The 14,938-nt window shown below is 46.5% G+C and overlaps 1 protein-coding gene across 2 annotated transcripts in view; it reads left to right on the plus strand.

Moving 5' to 3' along the window:
• LOC122562843 (uncharacterized) overlaps positions 1 to 14,938 on the plus strand; it is a 60,898-nt gene that overhangs the window by 26,363 nt on the left and 19,597 nt on the right. Inside the window, exons 4-5 of one of the 2 annotated variants that reach the window (XM_088000188.1) lie at positions 3,447 to 6,696; positions 14,847 to 14,933. In XM_088000188.1, the coding sequence (XP_087856314.1) occupies positions 3,447 to 6,696; positions 14,847 to 14,933 (3,337 nt within the window). The remainder of the gene's footprint in view (positions 1 to 3,446; positions 6,697 to 14,846; positions 14,934 to 14,938) is intronic. The other variant, XM_088000189.1, reaches the window with a different exon arrangement.

Below are 14,938 nucleotides of genomic sequence, written 5' to 3' on the forward strand. Positions count from 1 at the left end.
ACCTCAATCTTCAGTGTCACAAATCAGATTGGGTTGTCACCAATGAAGAGTTGCTCCTTTTAAGAAAGGTGTTTGCGCCATCGTTCTGATAGACTCTTGACATGGGGGCTAAAGGTGCTGTAGCATTATCTGGAAAGTATCAGTGCATTGATCAAGAAGAGACAATGAATTGGCTTTTATGGGTTGCCTATATCAGGCATTTTGCACTCCAAAATTTATAACATTGTAATCCAAGTCCTGTTCAGGTGAATATAAAAGATCCCATAACACACCTCCAGAGATTAGAGTTAGGGTTAGATACCAGTCCTGAACCAATTCAGTTTACTCCACATGATGTCAAAAAATTGAAGTATCCATTGTCTGATGCCAAGGTAATATTCCAGTAACAGTGCTGAAGATCCATGCTCCAGAACTTGCTGCAAACCTGTGCAAGTTGATTCAGTACAGTCATAATTCTGCCTTGTGCATAAAAACTAGTTTAAATCCAACCCAACCAATTACTACCTCATCAGTCTACTCTCGACCCTCGGTAAAGTGATGGAAGGGCTCACCAACAGGGCTACCAAGCAGCACCTGCTCAGTGACGCCCAGTTTGGGTTCCCCCAGGGTCACTCAGCTCCTGACCTGATTATAGCCCAGGTTCAAATATGGACAAGCCAGCTGGATTCCAGAGGGGAGGGGAGAGTGATTGCTCTTGATATGGAGGCTGCATTTAATCATGTGCGACATTACGGAGCCTGAGTAGGACGGGAATCATGGGTGTCAGAGGACAAACTGTTTGCTGTTTAGTCATCGGAAGACAGTTGTGGTTGTTGGATGTCAGTCATCTCAGTTCCAAGATATCGCAGGAGTTTCTCAGATCCTCAGCCCAATCTTCAGCTCCTTCATCAATGACCTTCCCTCTGTCATAAGGACAGAAATGGAGTTGTTCACCAATGTTCAGCTCCATTCATGACGACTCAGATACTGACGCAATCTGTTCAAATGTAACAAGATCTGGACAATATCCAGGCTTGGGCTGAAAAATGGCAAGTAACCTTTGTGCTACACAGATGCCAACAATGTCCAGCTCCAATGAGAGACAATCTAACCATTGCCCCTTTACGGTCAATAGCATCACCATCACTGAATTTCCCACTATCAATATTCTGGGAATTACTGTTCATCAGAAACTGAACTGGACTTGCCACATAAACACAGTGGGTACAAGAGCAGGTCAGAGGTTAAGAATACTGCAATGAGTAACTTGCCTCTTGACTCCCCAAAGTCTGTCCACCATCTACAATGCACAAGTCCCGTCCTACAGTATCTATAGGGTGTATAATAGTAACTCGCCCAACAGTCCTAAGACAGCACCTTAGTGGGCGGCACAGTGGTTAGCACTGCTGCCTCACAGCGCCAGAGACCCGGGTTCAATTCCCGCCTCAGGCGACTGTCTGTGTGGAGTTTGCACATTCTCCCCGTGTCTGCGTGGGTTTCCTCCGGGTGCTCCGGTTTCCTCCCACAGTCCAAAGATGTGCAGGTCAGGTGAATTGTCCATGTTAAATTGCCCGTAGTGTTAGGTAAGGGGTAAATGTAGGGGTATGGGTGGGTTACGCTTCGGCGGGTCGGTGTGGACTTGTTGGGCCGAAGGGCCTGTTTCCACACTGTAATGTAATCTAATCTAAACTTCCATCTGGAAGGACAAGGGCAGCAGGCACAGGGAAACACCACCACCTGTAAATTCCCGTCCAAGCCACTCACCATCCTGACTTAGAAATGTATCGCTGCTCCATCAATGTCACTGGGTCAAACCTGGAACTCCCTCTGTAATTGTAGGTCTGCCTACAACACGTGGACTGTAGCAGTTCAAGAAGGCAACTCATCCCCCACCTTCTCAAGGGCCATGAGGAAGGGCAATACATACTGGTCCAGTCAATGATGCCCACGTCCCATGAATGAGTGAAAACAAATGTAAAAATAAGCATGGGCCTGTCCTGTCCAAGAGCCCATCGTAAACGGACATTTGCTCAGTATTTGTTCCCAGCTTCTGACACATTGCCCACATTAGTCTTTGGACTATCCTATAGGGAAATGATGTCTTGAACAAATGTGAATTCCCTTTTGTACCCCCAACTTGTAGTATCAGTGAATCCATTGTATTTGGTTGTGCCTATGTGCTAATTGCTAACCTATGGATCTGACAAACCTGCGGCCACTCTGATTGAAATTCTGTGTTGAGCGGGGGAAAGAGAAAAGGAACGAGTGTTTGGCAGACTCTTCTGTCTCACCTGCTTTTCCAGGATTACTCCCAAGTAAGTTGAGGCAGCTACAGCAGCACTTTTCTTGGAATCCCCACAGTGTGAAAGTAGGCCATTTGGACCATCCAATCCAAACCAACCCCACCACCCTAACCCTGCAACCGTGCAATTCCTGTGGCTACTCTACTGAGCCTGCACATCTTTGGACTATGGGAGGAAACCCACGCAGGCACGGAGAACTTGCAAACTCCACACACACACACATACACAGTCGCCTGAGGCTGGAATCGAACCTGAGTCCCTGGTGCTGTGAGGCAGCAGTGCTAACCACTGAGCCACCATGCCACCCTCAAGAACTTGCATCTGTTAAGCAAGGATCCCCTTTTAAATGTTTCAATAAGCTATGAAGTTCTGCTCCTCCCTATGAGGTAAACCAGCTCTGTGCTCTCCCAGAGCAAAGGGGAAAGGAGACCATTCGGCCTTTTTACTCTTCAGGTGACCTATCCAGTAAATCCAAATCCTCTGTATTTCTTCCAAAGCCTGCAAATGTTTCTTCATCTCCTTCTCAGGTTACATCTTTTTACAGTCTAGGGTTTTGAACTATTCCCGCAGAGGTTCTATCCAGTATCTGAGCTGGAAGGTTTGCTTTCAGACATTTCGTCACCATATTAGGTAACATCGTCAGTGAGCCTCCGGTGAAGCGCTGGTGTTACCGAGTATGGTGACAGAATGTCTGAAAATAAACCCTCCAGCTCAGCGAGCTAACTTAGATCCAGAATCTCAACCTGAGCTACAAATCTTCTCAAAAGTGGCTATCCAGTATCTAAGTTGAATTTTTATTGCACTCGTGTGCCAGTCGAAGTTAACTTTAACAGAAAATAGCAAGGAAAGTATCACAGTTTTAACAAGGGAAAGAAATTTTCACATTCATATTGGCAAGTGGCGATGCTGAACGTCTTGAGATTTATTGAGGTGACTCTGCATTGAGGCAAGGTGTATTTGGATTGGCAGATACATCAGCGAACCTCACGTCTCCCTCTCCTAGTCGTTTTCGTACATTTTGAGCAACCTCAAGTTAACTCATTGGCCAAGTGGTGAGGTGGGCTTCAATCAGGGAAGGGAAAACTGTGGCTTTGCCTGTCTGTGTGGTATTCCCCTGTGCTGACTACTCTGAGGGTAACCTTCCTTCTGTCGTCCTCTTGGCAGGTGGAGATGACGTGAGCAGTGGGGCCAGGCATGAGAGAGCTCTAATGGACCGGTGTGGGAGGCGGATCCCTGCCGCTGCTGACGTACCCCCGTGTGTAACCAAGTGTCGTCATCTCCTGTGTCAAACTGCGCAGCAGCCGCCCAGCGGTGATGGGCCGGGGCGGGCGCCTGCCAATCAAACGGGCACTGAAAACACAGCAACCAACGACGTGCATCCCGAAAACACCAGCGCCGAAGGCCCGAGCCACCCCACCAGGCCAGTGAAGCACACTAAAGTTGAGAAGCTAGACAGAGGTGAGGGTACTGGTGACGCATTTAGAGACAATGCAGTAGTTACCCATGCAGCGAGCAGCCAGACATTTCCAGAGACTGTGTTGGTTCAGGGGACGCCTGTGGAAGGCTTTGTGAACAGCGATGGGCCTGATCAGATTCCTTCCTCTGTGTCTGTTGAAGGCCTAGTGACGATTGGGATGATTGTTGAGACCAGGCCTGGTGAGGCACCTTCACATAACGGCACTGTCCTATTGCCCGTGGGAAGCGAAATCACCAGCAATGTATTGGTCTTTCAGGCCTTAGAAGGTGGAATAACCAGTGAGCATATGACCTGCATAAATCTCAGAGCAGCTCAGCACCCTGAGGGACCTACAGCACACAGCGAGTTGACCGCAGCCAAGGTCATGGCATCAAATGGTACCATTCAGGGTTTGATGCCTGGTGCACCATCTGGGAATACAGAAATGGTGGAGACGCAAGCAGAAAGGGAGATGACCCCAGACAGGCCTGGTAGAGAGGAACTGACCAGCAGACAACTCACTGTGATTCAGCCAGCCACCGAAGGCCAAGCACAGGAAGAGGCAGGTGCGGGACTTGTGATTTTTCAGTTTCCAATTGAGCGCAGGGTGACTGACAGTCGCGCAGACGCAACAGCAGATCCACCGATGGCTGCAGACACTGGCAACTCAGCACCCTCGCGAGTTACAGCTACTAAAAGCTCTCTTCCCGAGAACGACGTCCCTGCAGAAACGAGTGCGGAGATGTCCGCGGAACGTGGGTTCCCTGACGGATTTTCTGTAGAAAAGGCGATGGCCAGCATTATGCTCAGAATGAACGAGCTGGTCGATGTGCCGACAGACATCACTGAGGATTCGGGAGACGACGAGCTGACCACGGACGATGAGCTGAGCTCTGACAGCGAGCTGACCACAGAGTATGAGCTGACCTCTGAGGACGAGCTGCCCACAAGCAGCCAGGTGGTTGATGAAACACTAATGGAGACCGAGTTGGCTGACATTCCAGCAGATACCAGTGCGGCTGCTGTGGAGGTTTGTACAGCAGTGGAACTGGCCAAGGAAATGGGTGTGGCACCTAGTACCCTACTTCCAGAGAAACCGCTGGTGAATGAGCCAGCCGAGGAAGCTGAAACAGCTGGAGATGTGACTTATGAGCTTCACTTCGATGGGGAGCTGGTCGACATACCCACAGACATAGTCATTATTGACCTAACTGGAGAGAATGAGAATGAAGGGATAGCTTTTGATTTTGGATTAACCAAGGGAACTTTTGCAGAAAATGGGTTAGTTGTGATATCATCAGATAACACCGGGCCATCAAGAGCGGTGTTTTCCCAAGATAGGCTCTCCGAGAACAAATTAGTTAAGTTTTCTCAAGAGCCTTTGGCCTCCCTAAAGGATGAGGGGGTCAGAGATCTTTCTGCAGAGGGCCCAGTGACTGCTGGAGGGCTTGCAGAGAGTGCTTTGCTGAAGCCACCTCTGGGTGCAGCTGATGTGGAGACCTCTGCAGGAGATGAAGTAACGACAGTATTGATCAATGCTGGGGCAGACCCTGGGGTAACACTTGGAGGAGATATGAAGGGAAACCAGACTCCAAATGAAACTTCCGTCCACAACTCCTTCCGAAACACTGAGCCACTGACGCCAAAAAGAGTTGCTGCCATTGGCAATAATACAATGAGTAGCAAGGTTAATGAATGCCAAAATATTGAGCTCCATCACAGTGACTCAGGCTCTGTTCCACTGCCACTTGGACAGACCACGCATGATCCGTGCCGAGAGCAGGAGGTAAACTGCGTAGAAAAGAAAAGCAGTCAATTAATTACGGACGGTACAACCACTTTTGGAAAATTTGGAACGGTACCAGTGTGTGAGGAAGCAGCCCCATGCGCTGTAAAACTGAAAGCACTGAGAAACACGAGGAGGAGACCAGATTTTGCCAGGTTAAAGGTGAGGGAATCAAATCGTGCTGTGCTCTTGTCAAATTGTGCTCAGAATGTCCCCACACTGGAAACGTTCTGGGAGGATAGGACATTGAAATGTGTGGATTGTGGCTGCAGCAAATGTGAGAGTGTTTACATGGGACACAAGCTCCAACATATGGAAGGGGTAAGACTAAAGAACCAGCCTGTTCTGCTGATGGACGATTTGGGGCATGGTAAACAGTGCAGAACGCTCATGCTCCTCGAACAGTTGTCTGCCATCGCCAACGGTCTGGGTGTGTTTTCCGAGTGTGTGGAAATGCAGCAGGATTTCTCTGACGTTATTGTAGCTCTGGGAATGTGCAGTAGGTTTCAATTCCAAAAAGGTATTGACCGACCGTTTTGCTTGAGTTCTGAGCGAGTGCCCCACTTGGATCCTTTCTGCCGCCTCTCGTCCCCAGGTTCGGAGCAGTCTGCCAGTGGGAAGCCTCTTGCTCAGTCCCACCGAAAGGACCCGCGCTGGCCTTTCCCACCGTCGATGCAGTTCCGTTGTCCTGACTTCCCGATTTCGCCTCCTGTTGAGCTGGCTTCCTTACTGTCGTGTTTAACCCGCGGCGGTGAGGCAGGCGATCACTGCTGCGAAAGGACAGTCGCTCCACAACATTCCCAGACGGCTTCCCAGTGCCACGCTGGCTTTGGCAAGACCCGTCGGACACCAGGTCTGCCGTTCACGACCGGGAGGTGCCCTTGCGCCCGTTCCAGGTTTGGGTTACACACTGTTCTAGCACTTTCGTCGCCGACCTGCTACAGACTCTGGACACGGCAGCGTCACTTCGGCAGAGCCCCTGACGCCCACCGGCCATTCTTGACTCAGTTTGGAGAGAGTTTGGGAAAGCTTACTCTCCCAGTTGGTTCTGACAGACCGTTTTGGTGTCTGAACTGCGCCCTTGGCGGTGTGGTGTCGTGGTGGAGTCAGCACTGTCCGACACTGAGATTCAGCACCAGCCCTTCCAATAACTGTGGGAGGAGCACTCCCAGGTTAGTACAAGGTTCTTATATTATCTCATGGAATTCAGAGAGGCTACTCGCTGTAAATTGAACCAAAATGATAAATAATCGTGCAATCTTATAGGGTCACTGGAGGCAATTCAACCCACTGTGCTGGTGCCTCTTTGAAAGATCTGTCCGCTCTCCTCTTCCCCTCACGTTTCCTGTCCGAGCATACATCCAATATCTGAAAGAAAGCTTTGAATCTGTATTCAGCAGCGAGTTCTAGTTCATGGCTTACTGCATCACTTTGTCCATTTAGCATCAGCAGAGCTTGACACTTAAGTAAAAGTAACATGCAACATAAAACAAGATGAGGAAGCTAAGTTGAGATGTGATAGTTTAGATAAAATACAGGTACAAATTTTAAAAGTCAGCGTGCGGACGACACATATGAGCCTGAGAACAAGATCATGGAATCCCTACAGTGGAGATTGGGACAATTCGGCCCATCGAATCTGCACTGACCCTCCGAACAGCATCCCACCCCAACCCCATAACCCCACATTTCCCATGGCTAACTCCTCTAACCGACACATCCCTGAACACTACGAGCAATTTAGCATGGCCAATTCACCCTGACCCCCACATCATTGGATTGTGGGAGGAAACCGGAGTGTCCAGAGGAAGTCCACGCAGACACGGGGAGAATGTGCCCACTCCACACAGTCTCCTGAGGGCGGAATCAAAGATCAGGTTTTTTTATAATTTCAGACCTGTTACTTGCTGAAGATTTCTCTTTCCTAGGTGCACGGGTTGCAAAGCTGAAGTCAGTTCAGTGGGTGTGATGGCTTCTATACTCATGGATAGAGTAGGCTTTGAGAGAGAGATTTCCAGTTCCTCCTCAGTTTTATGATTACAGCACTTACAGGTTGCCTTTACTCCTGGAAGAATTGTGGCTGCTTTCTGAAAGCTTTTGTTTTTAGCTCTATATAACAGAGATCTCTCTCACTCTCCCCACCTTCTCTCTCGCCTACCTTCCCCCCATTCCCCTCTTTCCAAACTCTTCCCCCCCCCCCCGGGTTGTCACCTCCCTCGCTCTCTCTCATCCCCCTTCCTCTCTTCCTGCTCTCTCTCCTCCCCCTTCCCCCACTTTTCTGTCTCTCTCTGTCTCTCTCTCTCTCTCTCTCTTGCCCCCCTGCCTCCCTCAATCTGTCTCACCCCCCTCCCTCTCTCTGCCCGCTCTCTCCCAACCCTCCCCTCATCCCCTCTTCCCTCCCTCCCCCACCTCTCTCTCCCCCCCCCCCCCACCATCTCTCTGTCTGTCTCTCTTTCACCCTCCTTCCCCCCCCCCATACCTCTGATATTGCCTCCGTTTCCTCCTTGGTATTCTGCTGTAAAATTGTATTTTACAGAGTGTTATACAGATCAAGGTTAAGTTTACCGTTGCCCCACAAAGCAAAGGTAATAATGTTGGAATTCCCTGTGCGGGTTGGGAGGCTCTTGTTGTGTTTTCCCTCAGAAGCTTTGAATTCTCACACCTTCGATGGTGCCCCCCCTGATTATCCAAGGCTTCAGTTAATTCCAGATGTCTCTGCCTTTCTGACAGCAGTGAGCTGAGTGATTCGAGGGAGCCACTTTGTCGGATGCTGCATCATATATTTTGAAAAGATCAGATTAGCCATTTTTATAAAGTTTGTAATATGGAGTCGGTTCTTCCATATTGCGTGTTTTTTCAACGCGAATTGGCTTTAATGCGATTGAAGAATTTGGACCGTTATTTGTGGAACGCACACTTTCCTTACCTGGATTGGCTATAACGTGATTCCAGCCCCATTATTTTAAATTGCTCAGCCCCTGAGCAATTTTCTTGTCTCGCACAATCACGTTATATCAGAACCGACTGTACTTAGAGAGGGCTTTGTGGTATGGTGGATGTGTCCCTGTCTGTGGGCTAGAAACGTCTCTGATCAGGTTAATGACAAATATACTATCATGACACATTAGTGCCATACTTTCCTCCTTATCAAATTTTTTTTCTGTAAAATTACATTGCAGAATGTAAGGAATGCTCACAGTTTATTCCATACATACAGATGCTGATCTGAAATAGCTTGCTCCTTCAGTCAGATTTTGTTTGGGACATTCTCTTTCCTTTTTCTCTCTTTTCTTTTACAATAGGTTTGCAGTTTTTTTCAAGTTTTGGAGTTTTCGTGTGCCTGCTATCTGTGGCTTCACCACAGCTGACGCTCGCAAAGATTGTACCATGTCAGATCTGTCGCTAACCTGGGTGTAACCTGTGCATCTGACTCCACTCACACACACACACTCTCTCTCTCTCTCTCTCTCTCTCTCTCTCTCTCTCTCTCTCATTCTCCATCTCAGCTCCAGTCCCTGACTTACCTGGGGCTGACTCCCTCATTTGTACCTTTCCTATCTCTCGGCCCAGCTGTTCCAATGTCCTCCTGACCAGCCTCCCACCTTGAAGTCAGTATAAGGTGGAACTCGTTTAAAGTTCTCACCTGTTCACCCCTAAACCCGCTGACCTACATTGACCCCTGCTCCAACAATGCTGAATTTAGAAACGTGTCTCTTTGTTCTCCAATTTGGCAAACCGTACTAGTGCCAGTCTTGCTCAGCATCAGCAGCACCACAAAATGTTTGGTCAGCTGCAATTTCTGGAATTGTATTTCCAGTTTTCTCACTTATTAAAGCAGTAAACTGTAGTTCCCCATAACAAGGGATATTTATTTGTGGTTTGTTGATGAGCTATCTCTCGACCTTTTCTCATTTCGTAATTTCTCACATTCTTATGGATAGAGGTAAGAGTATGCAACAGTATAAAAGCTCTCGAGCACATTTCTGACAACATTACCCAAAGGTCAATACCCAAATGCAGCTTTTCTGAAACTCGAGTTATTTCCGCTGAGTTCAAAACTGAAAGTGGATAAACCTATTCATCAACCACTGGCAACAAAACCAATCAGAATTCTCTGACCTCTGTCCCAGCAGCAATGACCTCTCACCTTGACTCTCATGTCCTTTTGCTACTTGCCCTGTTGCCTTCACATGCTCTGACCTTACTCATAGGTCTCCTTCAGATACCTATTGAAGGTCTTTTAAAAGTTTGTATATATTCCATCCACCGCATTACCTTTATGTTCTCTGTTACTTCACAGAATTCAACACGGAAAGTCAAGACTTATGTTTTTTTCAATCCCTGGCAGTATTTTTGAACTTGCCTTTTTTTTTCTTTTGGAATCAAGATTCCATCATTCTTCCTCTGATCACCATGACGATGATCAGTTTGTATGTTTCCTGTGTTTATTCTTTTGGAAAGTAGCCATAATTTTAGCTATATACCACTTTTCTAATTGGTACATTTTAACGCCTCTGTCCCCCTAATCACCTTGATGCATTTTTTTAAAAAAAACAGGGGCTTTATCTTTTCCAGTTTCTGGCTCATCATGTCACCTTCATCACTTGTCATTATCACTTGAATAACCTTTCAAATCTCTGCTAACGTCATGTTTCCTCTGTGGATGCTGAGATGAAATGATCAGGCAATATTTTTCTAATTTTGCTGCTGTTATCTGAGAGTTTGTCTTTCGAGGCACTGTCCATATCTGAATATTCCTGTTTGTGTCTGGACAATACTTTTTATTATTTCCTTTGTATTTTTGACCTTTCACTGGCTTCCTTCCGAACTTTCTGGGTTTTTTTGTTTTTTTACTGTCCAATAATTAACACGCAATCTTAAGACGGAGTGATTATCAGTATCTCTACTCAACCCCGGCATTTCATTCTTACTCCTCATTGTGTTGACCCCCAACGACATCGTCCGAAGGTGAAAGGTCAATTTACACACCCACTGCCAGTAACCTGCTTGACCTCACCACCAACTCTTCCAACAACTCTGCAGCTGCTCGGTTATCCAGCTGTATGTCCAATATCCAGTTCTGAGTGAGCCATAATGTCCACCCCCCCTCCCCATTCAATGTTGGGATGACCGAAGCCATTGCTTTCATCCCGAGAAACTGACCCCATCCCTCACCCTGGCAATGATCTGGGACTAAACCAGACTGTTTATAACTTGGTGTCCCATGTGAGTGCGAGATTGTCATGTGATCTGAAGTTCGTGCCTCCTTTACGACTGATTATTTCCACCTCCTTTGATTCACCCAGTCTTCACTGCTGTGCTATTGAAACCCTCATTGATGCCTTTGTTACCTTGAGATGTAGCTGTTGCAGCACCCTGGCAGCTGCCCCCGCACTTTCTGAACTCAGTAAACCTGACCTAGCCCAGAGCTCTCCTGTCTCATGTCTTAACTGTCAGCAAGAACTGTTTGTTTCACCTCGCCATCCTCCCCCATGCTCACTGACCTGAAACATGTTTCCTTGTTTTCAGAGCCGTCCATGGCCTCGCCCTCTCCACACCTCTGTAGTGACCTCTGGCCCGACAACCCTCAAACGTTATTTGTGCTTCTTTCATATTGTGCGGCACAGCACAGTGGCTCAGTGGTTAGCACGGCTACCTCACAGCGACAGGGACCCGGGTTTGAGTCCAGCTTCGGGGGACTGTCTGTGTTGGCGTTTGCATATTCTCCCTGTGTCTGCATGGGTTTCCTCCCATAGTCCAAAGATGTGCAGCTTAGATGGATTGCCCCTAGTGTCTAGGGATACAGTCCTAGTGTACAAGATAGATGGATTAGCCATGGGAAATGCAGGGTTACAGGGATAGGGTGGAGGGAGTGGGTCTGGGTGGGATCCTCTTTGGAGAGTCAGTGTGGATGTAAGGGATCAAATGGCCTGCTTCCACACTGCCAGGATTCTATGATCCCCTTTCTTTAAACACTCCTCTAGTGACCTTGCCTCAGACTCCAAGCTCTAGAATTCCCTTCTCTGCATCTTTATATCACTTAGTCTCTTGAAAATATTCTTTAAAACCTAACTTTAACCAAGCTTTCGGTCATTTTATCTAGCAGTCCTGTGCTTTCATAATATCTCCTCGTATGGTTGGATCTCATACTGTGTTTGGTAATCCTTCTGTGTAGCACTTTGGGATATTTTATCACATTAAATGTGCTCCCTAAATATTTTAAGTTATAGGGTATTTTTATGTTTTTAGATGAATATATTTTCATGCTTTCTTGACCTTTTTATTTCTCATGGCCTTTGTCAATTTATTTTTCTTATTTCCTTCACTATTTCCATTCTCATTCACTTTATAATTGCTTTCTTCTTCAATCTGTTGACATAATCTATCACTTATATTTGTCTCAGTCACCAGCTCATATCTTACTTTGTGGTTGCTAATGCCTGGCCGGTCCCCCATGTTTATTTCTCTGACCTGCTCTGCTTGTTTCCAGCAGTGATTGCACTGTCCTTGGGCCTTTTATACTGGGTAAGAAAGGAGGCCAGTTCACATTCTTTAAAAACCTATCTCCCTTTCCACAATCCTTAAAAGTTTGGTTTAAGCTAGTTGATATCTCTCATAATTAATGTCAATGTCTTTTTCTCATTTTATTAGTTTGCCTATATCATTTCCCTCTGTTATTTGGGTGCAGTCATAGAGTCATAGAGATGTACAACATGGAAACAGACCCTTCAGCCCAACCTGTCCATACCGACCAGATATCCCAACCTAATCTAGTCCCACCTGCCAGCACCCGGCCCATATCCCTCCAAACCCTTCCTATTCATATACCCATCCAAATGCCTCTTAAATGTTGAAATTATACCAGCCTCCACCACTTCCTCTGGCAGCTCATTCACTCTATGTGTGAAAATATTGCCCCTTAGGTCTCTTTTATATCTTTCCCCTCTCACCCTAAACGTATGCCCGACCCCAGGGAAAAGACTTTGTCTATTTATCCTATCCATGCCCCTCATAATTTTGTAAACCTCTATAAGGTCACCCCTCAGCCTCCGACGCTCCAGGGAAAACAGCCCCAGCCTGTTCAGCCTCTCCATATAGCTCAGATCCTCCAACCCTGGCAACATCCTTGTAAATCTTTTCTGAACCCTTTCAAGTTTCACATCTTTCCGATAGGAAGGAGACCAGAAATGATTAGCATGATCGATTCCTTTTTATCCATGTCTTAATGCCTAGAGATAGTTTGTGTCTTAATGTCACTTTGATCATTTATTTTCCAATTGCCATTTTTACCTGACTGTAGTAACCCTGCATTACTTCCATATAGTTTCCAAATACGTTATATCCTGTAATATTGAAATATCGGTCCAATTCTTCAAGAGGCCTTTTGAGAGTTACCATCCCCAGTTCCCCAGTTTTGTTTAACATACTGTTGCAGTAGGGGCAAATTAATTTGATTATCTTTCTGCTGTTTTCAAAACTGAGGCGTTTTGTTTATCCTTGGTTTTGAGGTGTGGAATTGTTACAGGTCAGCCACGATCTCGTTGAATGGCAGAACAGGGACTGAACCTCGAGCAATTTCCCAACTGTCTGGTCCCTGACCATTCATGGTACCTAGCGATCTGATCTTTATTCTCACCTCATTACTTTTCAGGCTATTGTTATTCCATGATTTTCTAGTGAAAGATTCATTTGTGACCCACTTTATTCCTTTCATAAGAAGGTAAAATGCAGGAGTACGCCATTCGGTCCATCCAGTATTATCTACTGTTCTGTGGTCGTAGCTGATCATCGACCTTGCGTTATTTTCCTGTCTGACCACCATTTCCTGTGAATTCATAAGACGCAAGGCTGAGTCAAGCTGACAGATTTTTAAAAGTATGTTCAATGGAGCTCTCCAGGGCAGAGAGTCATACAGCACGGAAACAGACCCTTTGGTCTGACTAGTCCGTGCCGACCAAGTTTCCCAAACTAAATTATTCCCATTTGCCTGTGTTTGGCCCATATCGCTCTAAACCTTTACTATTCGTGTGCCTGTCCAAATGTCTTTTAAATGTTGTCATTGCATCTCCTTCCACCACTTCCTCTGGCAATTCATTCCAAATACAAACCACCCTCTGCATGAAAAAGCTGCCCCTCAGGTCCCTTTAAATCTTTCCCCTCTCACCTTGAATATATGCCCTCTAGTTTTGGACACCCCCACCCTCATCTTATTGATGCCCTTCATTATTTTCATTCCAAAGATTCACAGCAATTCTTCACAGTTCACAAAAGATTCTTTAACTGAGTCCGAAATGGTGGTCCCCTTTCAGCACTAGACTCCCCAGCCTGGGGGAAGCAAGCTCAGTGATTTGGGAGATCTCAGTAAGATCTTCACTTTACTAAACTCCAGAGAGTAAAATCCCAATTTCTTGAGTTTCCTGTAAGGAAATCCCTTCATCCCAGGGGCTAATCCGGTGAATCTTTGCAGTACCACATCCAAAGCAAGTCCATTCATCCGATTGAAACTGTGCCCTGCATTGCGGATGTCATCTCAACAAGGCCCTATTCAGTTGTAGCAAGATATCTTTGTTCTTCTGTACTAATCCACCTGCCACAAATGCCAATAAGCCATTTCCCTTCCCAATCTCACACACCTTTTTGGTCTAATGTAGTAAAGCCATTGATTGCCAACTGTGAGGATTCAGCTGTTGACGTCACCTTAACAGGGTCACCTCCCTCCAGCCTCCTTCCCTGTCACTGACCCCCCCCACTGATCACCAAACCTGGATCTCCTCACCCCCCATTACCAGTTAACAGCCTCTGTGTACCTTAGCACCAAGTAAGAAACCCCTTCCTCTGAGCAGCGAGGTATGTGCACAGCTTTCTGTCCCTTTGACTCCTTTCACTGGGAAATAGCATTTGATTTAGTAATTAACAAAACAGCGCAGAAGATGATTGGTGCTTGTCTTGGCAGAAATCAAGTGTACATGTCAATGGAGTGCAATGAATGTTCAGGTTCTGTTCAGACCTGAGCGTAAATATCTCTGACAGAAGACCACCTGCAACATTCTTCACTTCAAACTTTCTGAAATTGGCGTGCTGCGGACTGAAGTTAAAATCCTTAGCTGTTATGTTCCAATTCTAGATTTTGCAATGTTGAGGGATTTACCCTTTGTAACTGTTTTCCAACATTGTGTGTCTTTTCATGATGCAACAGTCTTTTATCTCTCACATCAGCGGTTTTCCTGCCTTTCAACCACCCCACCATCACACACAAAAACCCTTGCACGTCGTTTTGAAGGATTCACTTATCAACACACTGAGTTTCTCTTTGTTTATTCAGTTTCCATCCGTCCAATATCATCGCTGGAAATGGAGCCAATATGAGTGAAGCCAAGTCCTTGCTAATTCTGCAGACCAATAAGAGAATGTAAG

This window comes from Chiloscyllium plagiosum, unplaced genomic scaffold (assembly GCF_037043375.1).
Source record: "Chiloscyllium plagiosum isolate Xiang-an unplaced genomic scaffold, Cpla_swu_hap1 HiC_scaffold_24, whole genome shotgun sequence".
Classification (NCBI taxonomy): Eukaryota; Metazoa; Chordata; class Chondrichthyes; order Orectolobiformes; family Hemiscylliidae; genus Chiloscyllium; species Chiloscyllium plagiosum.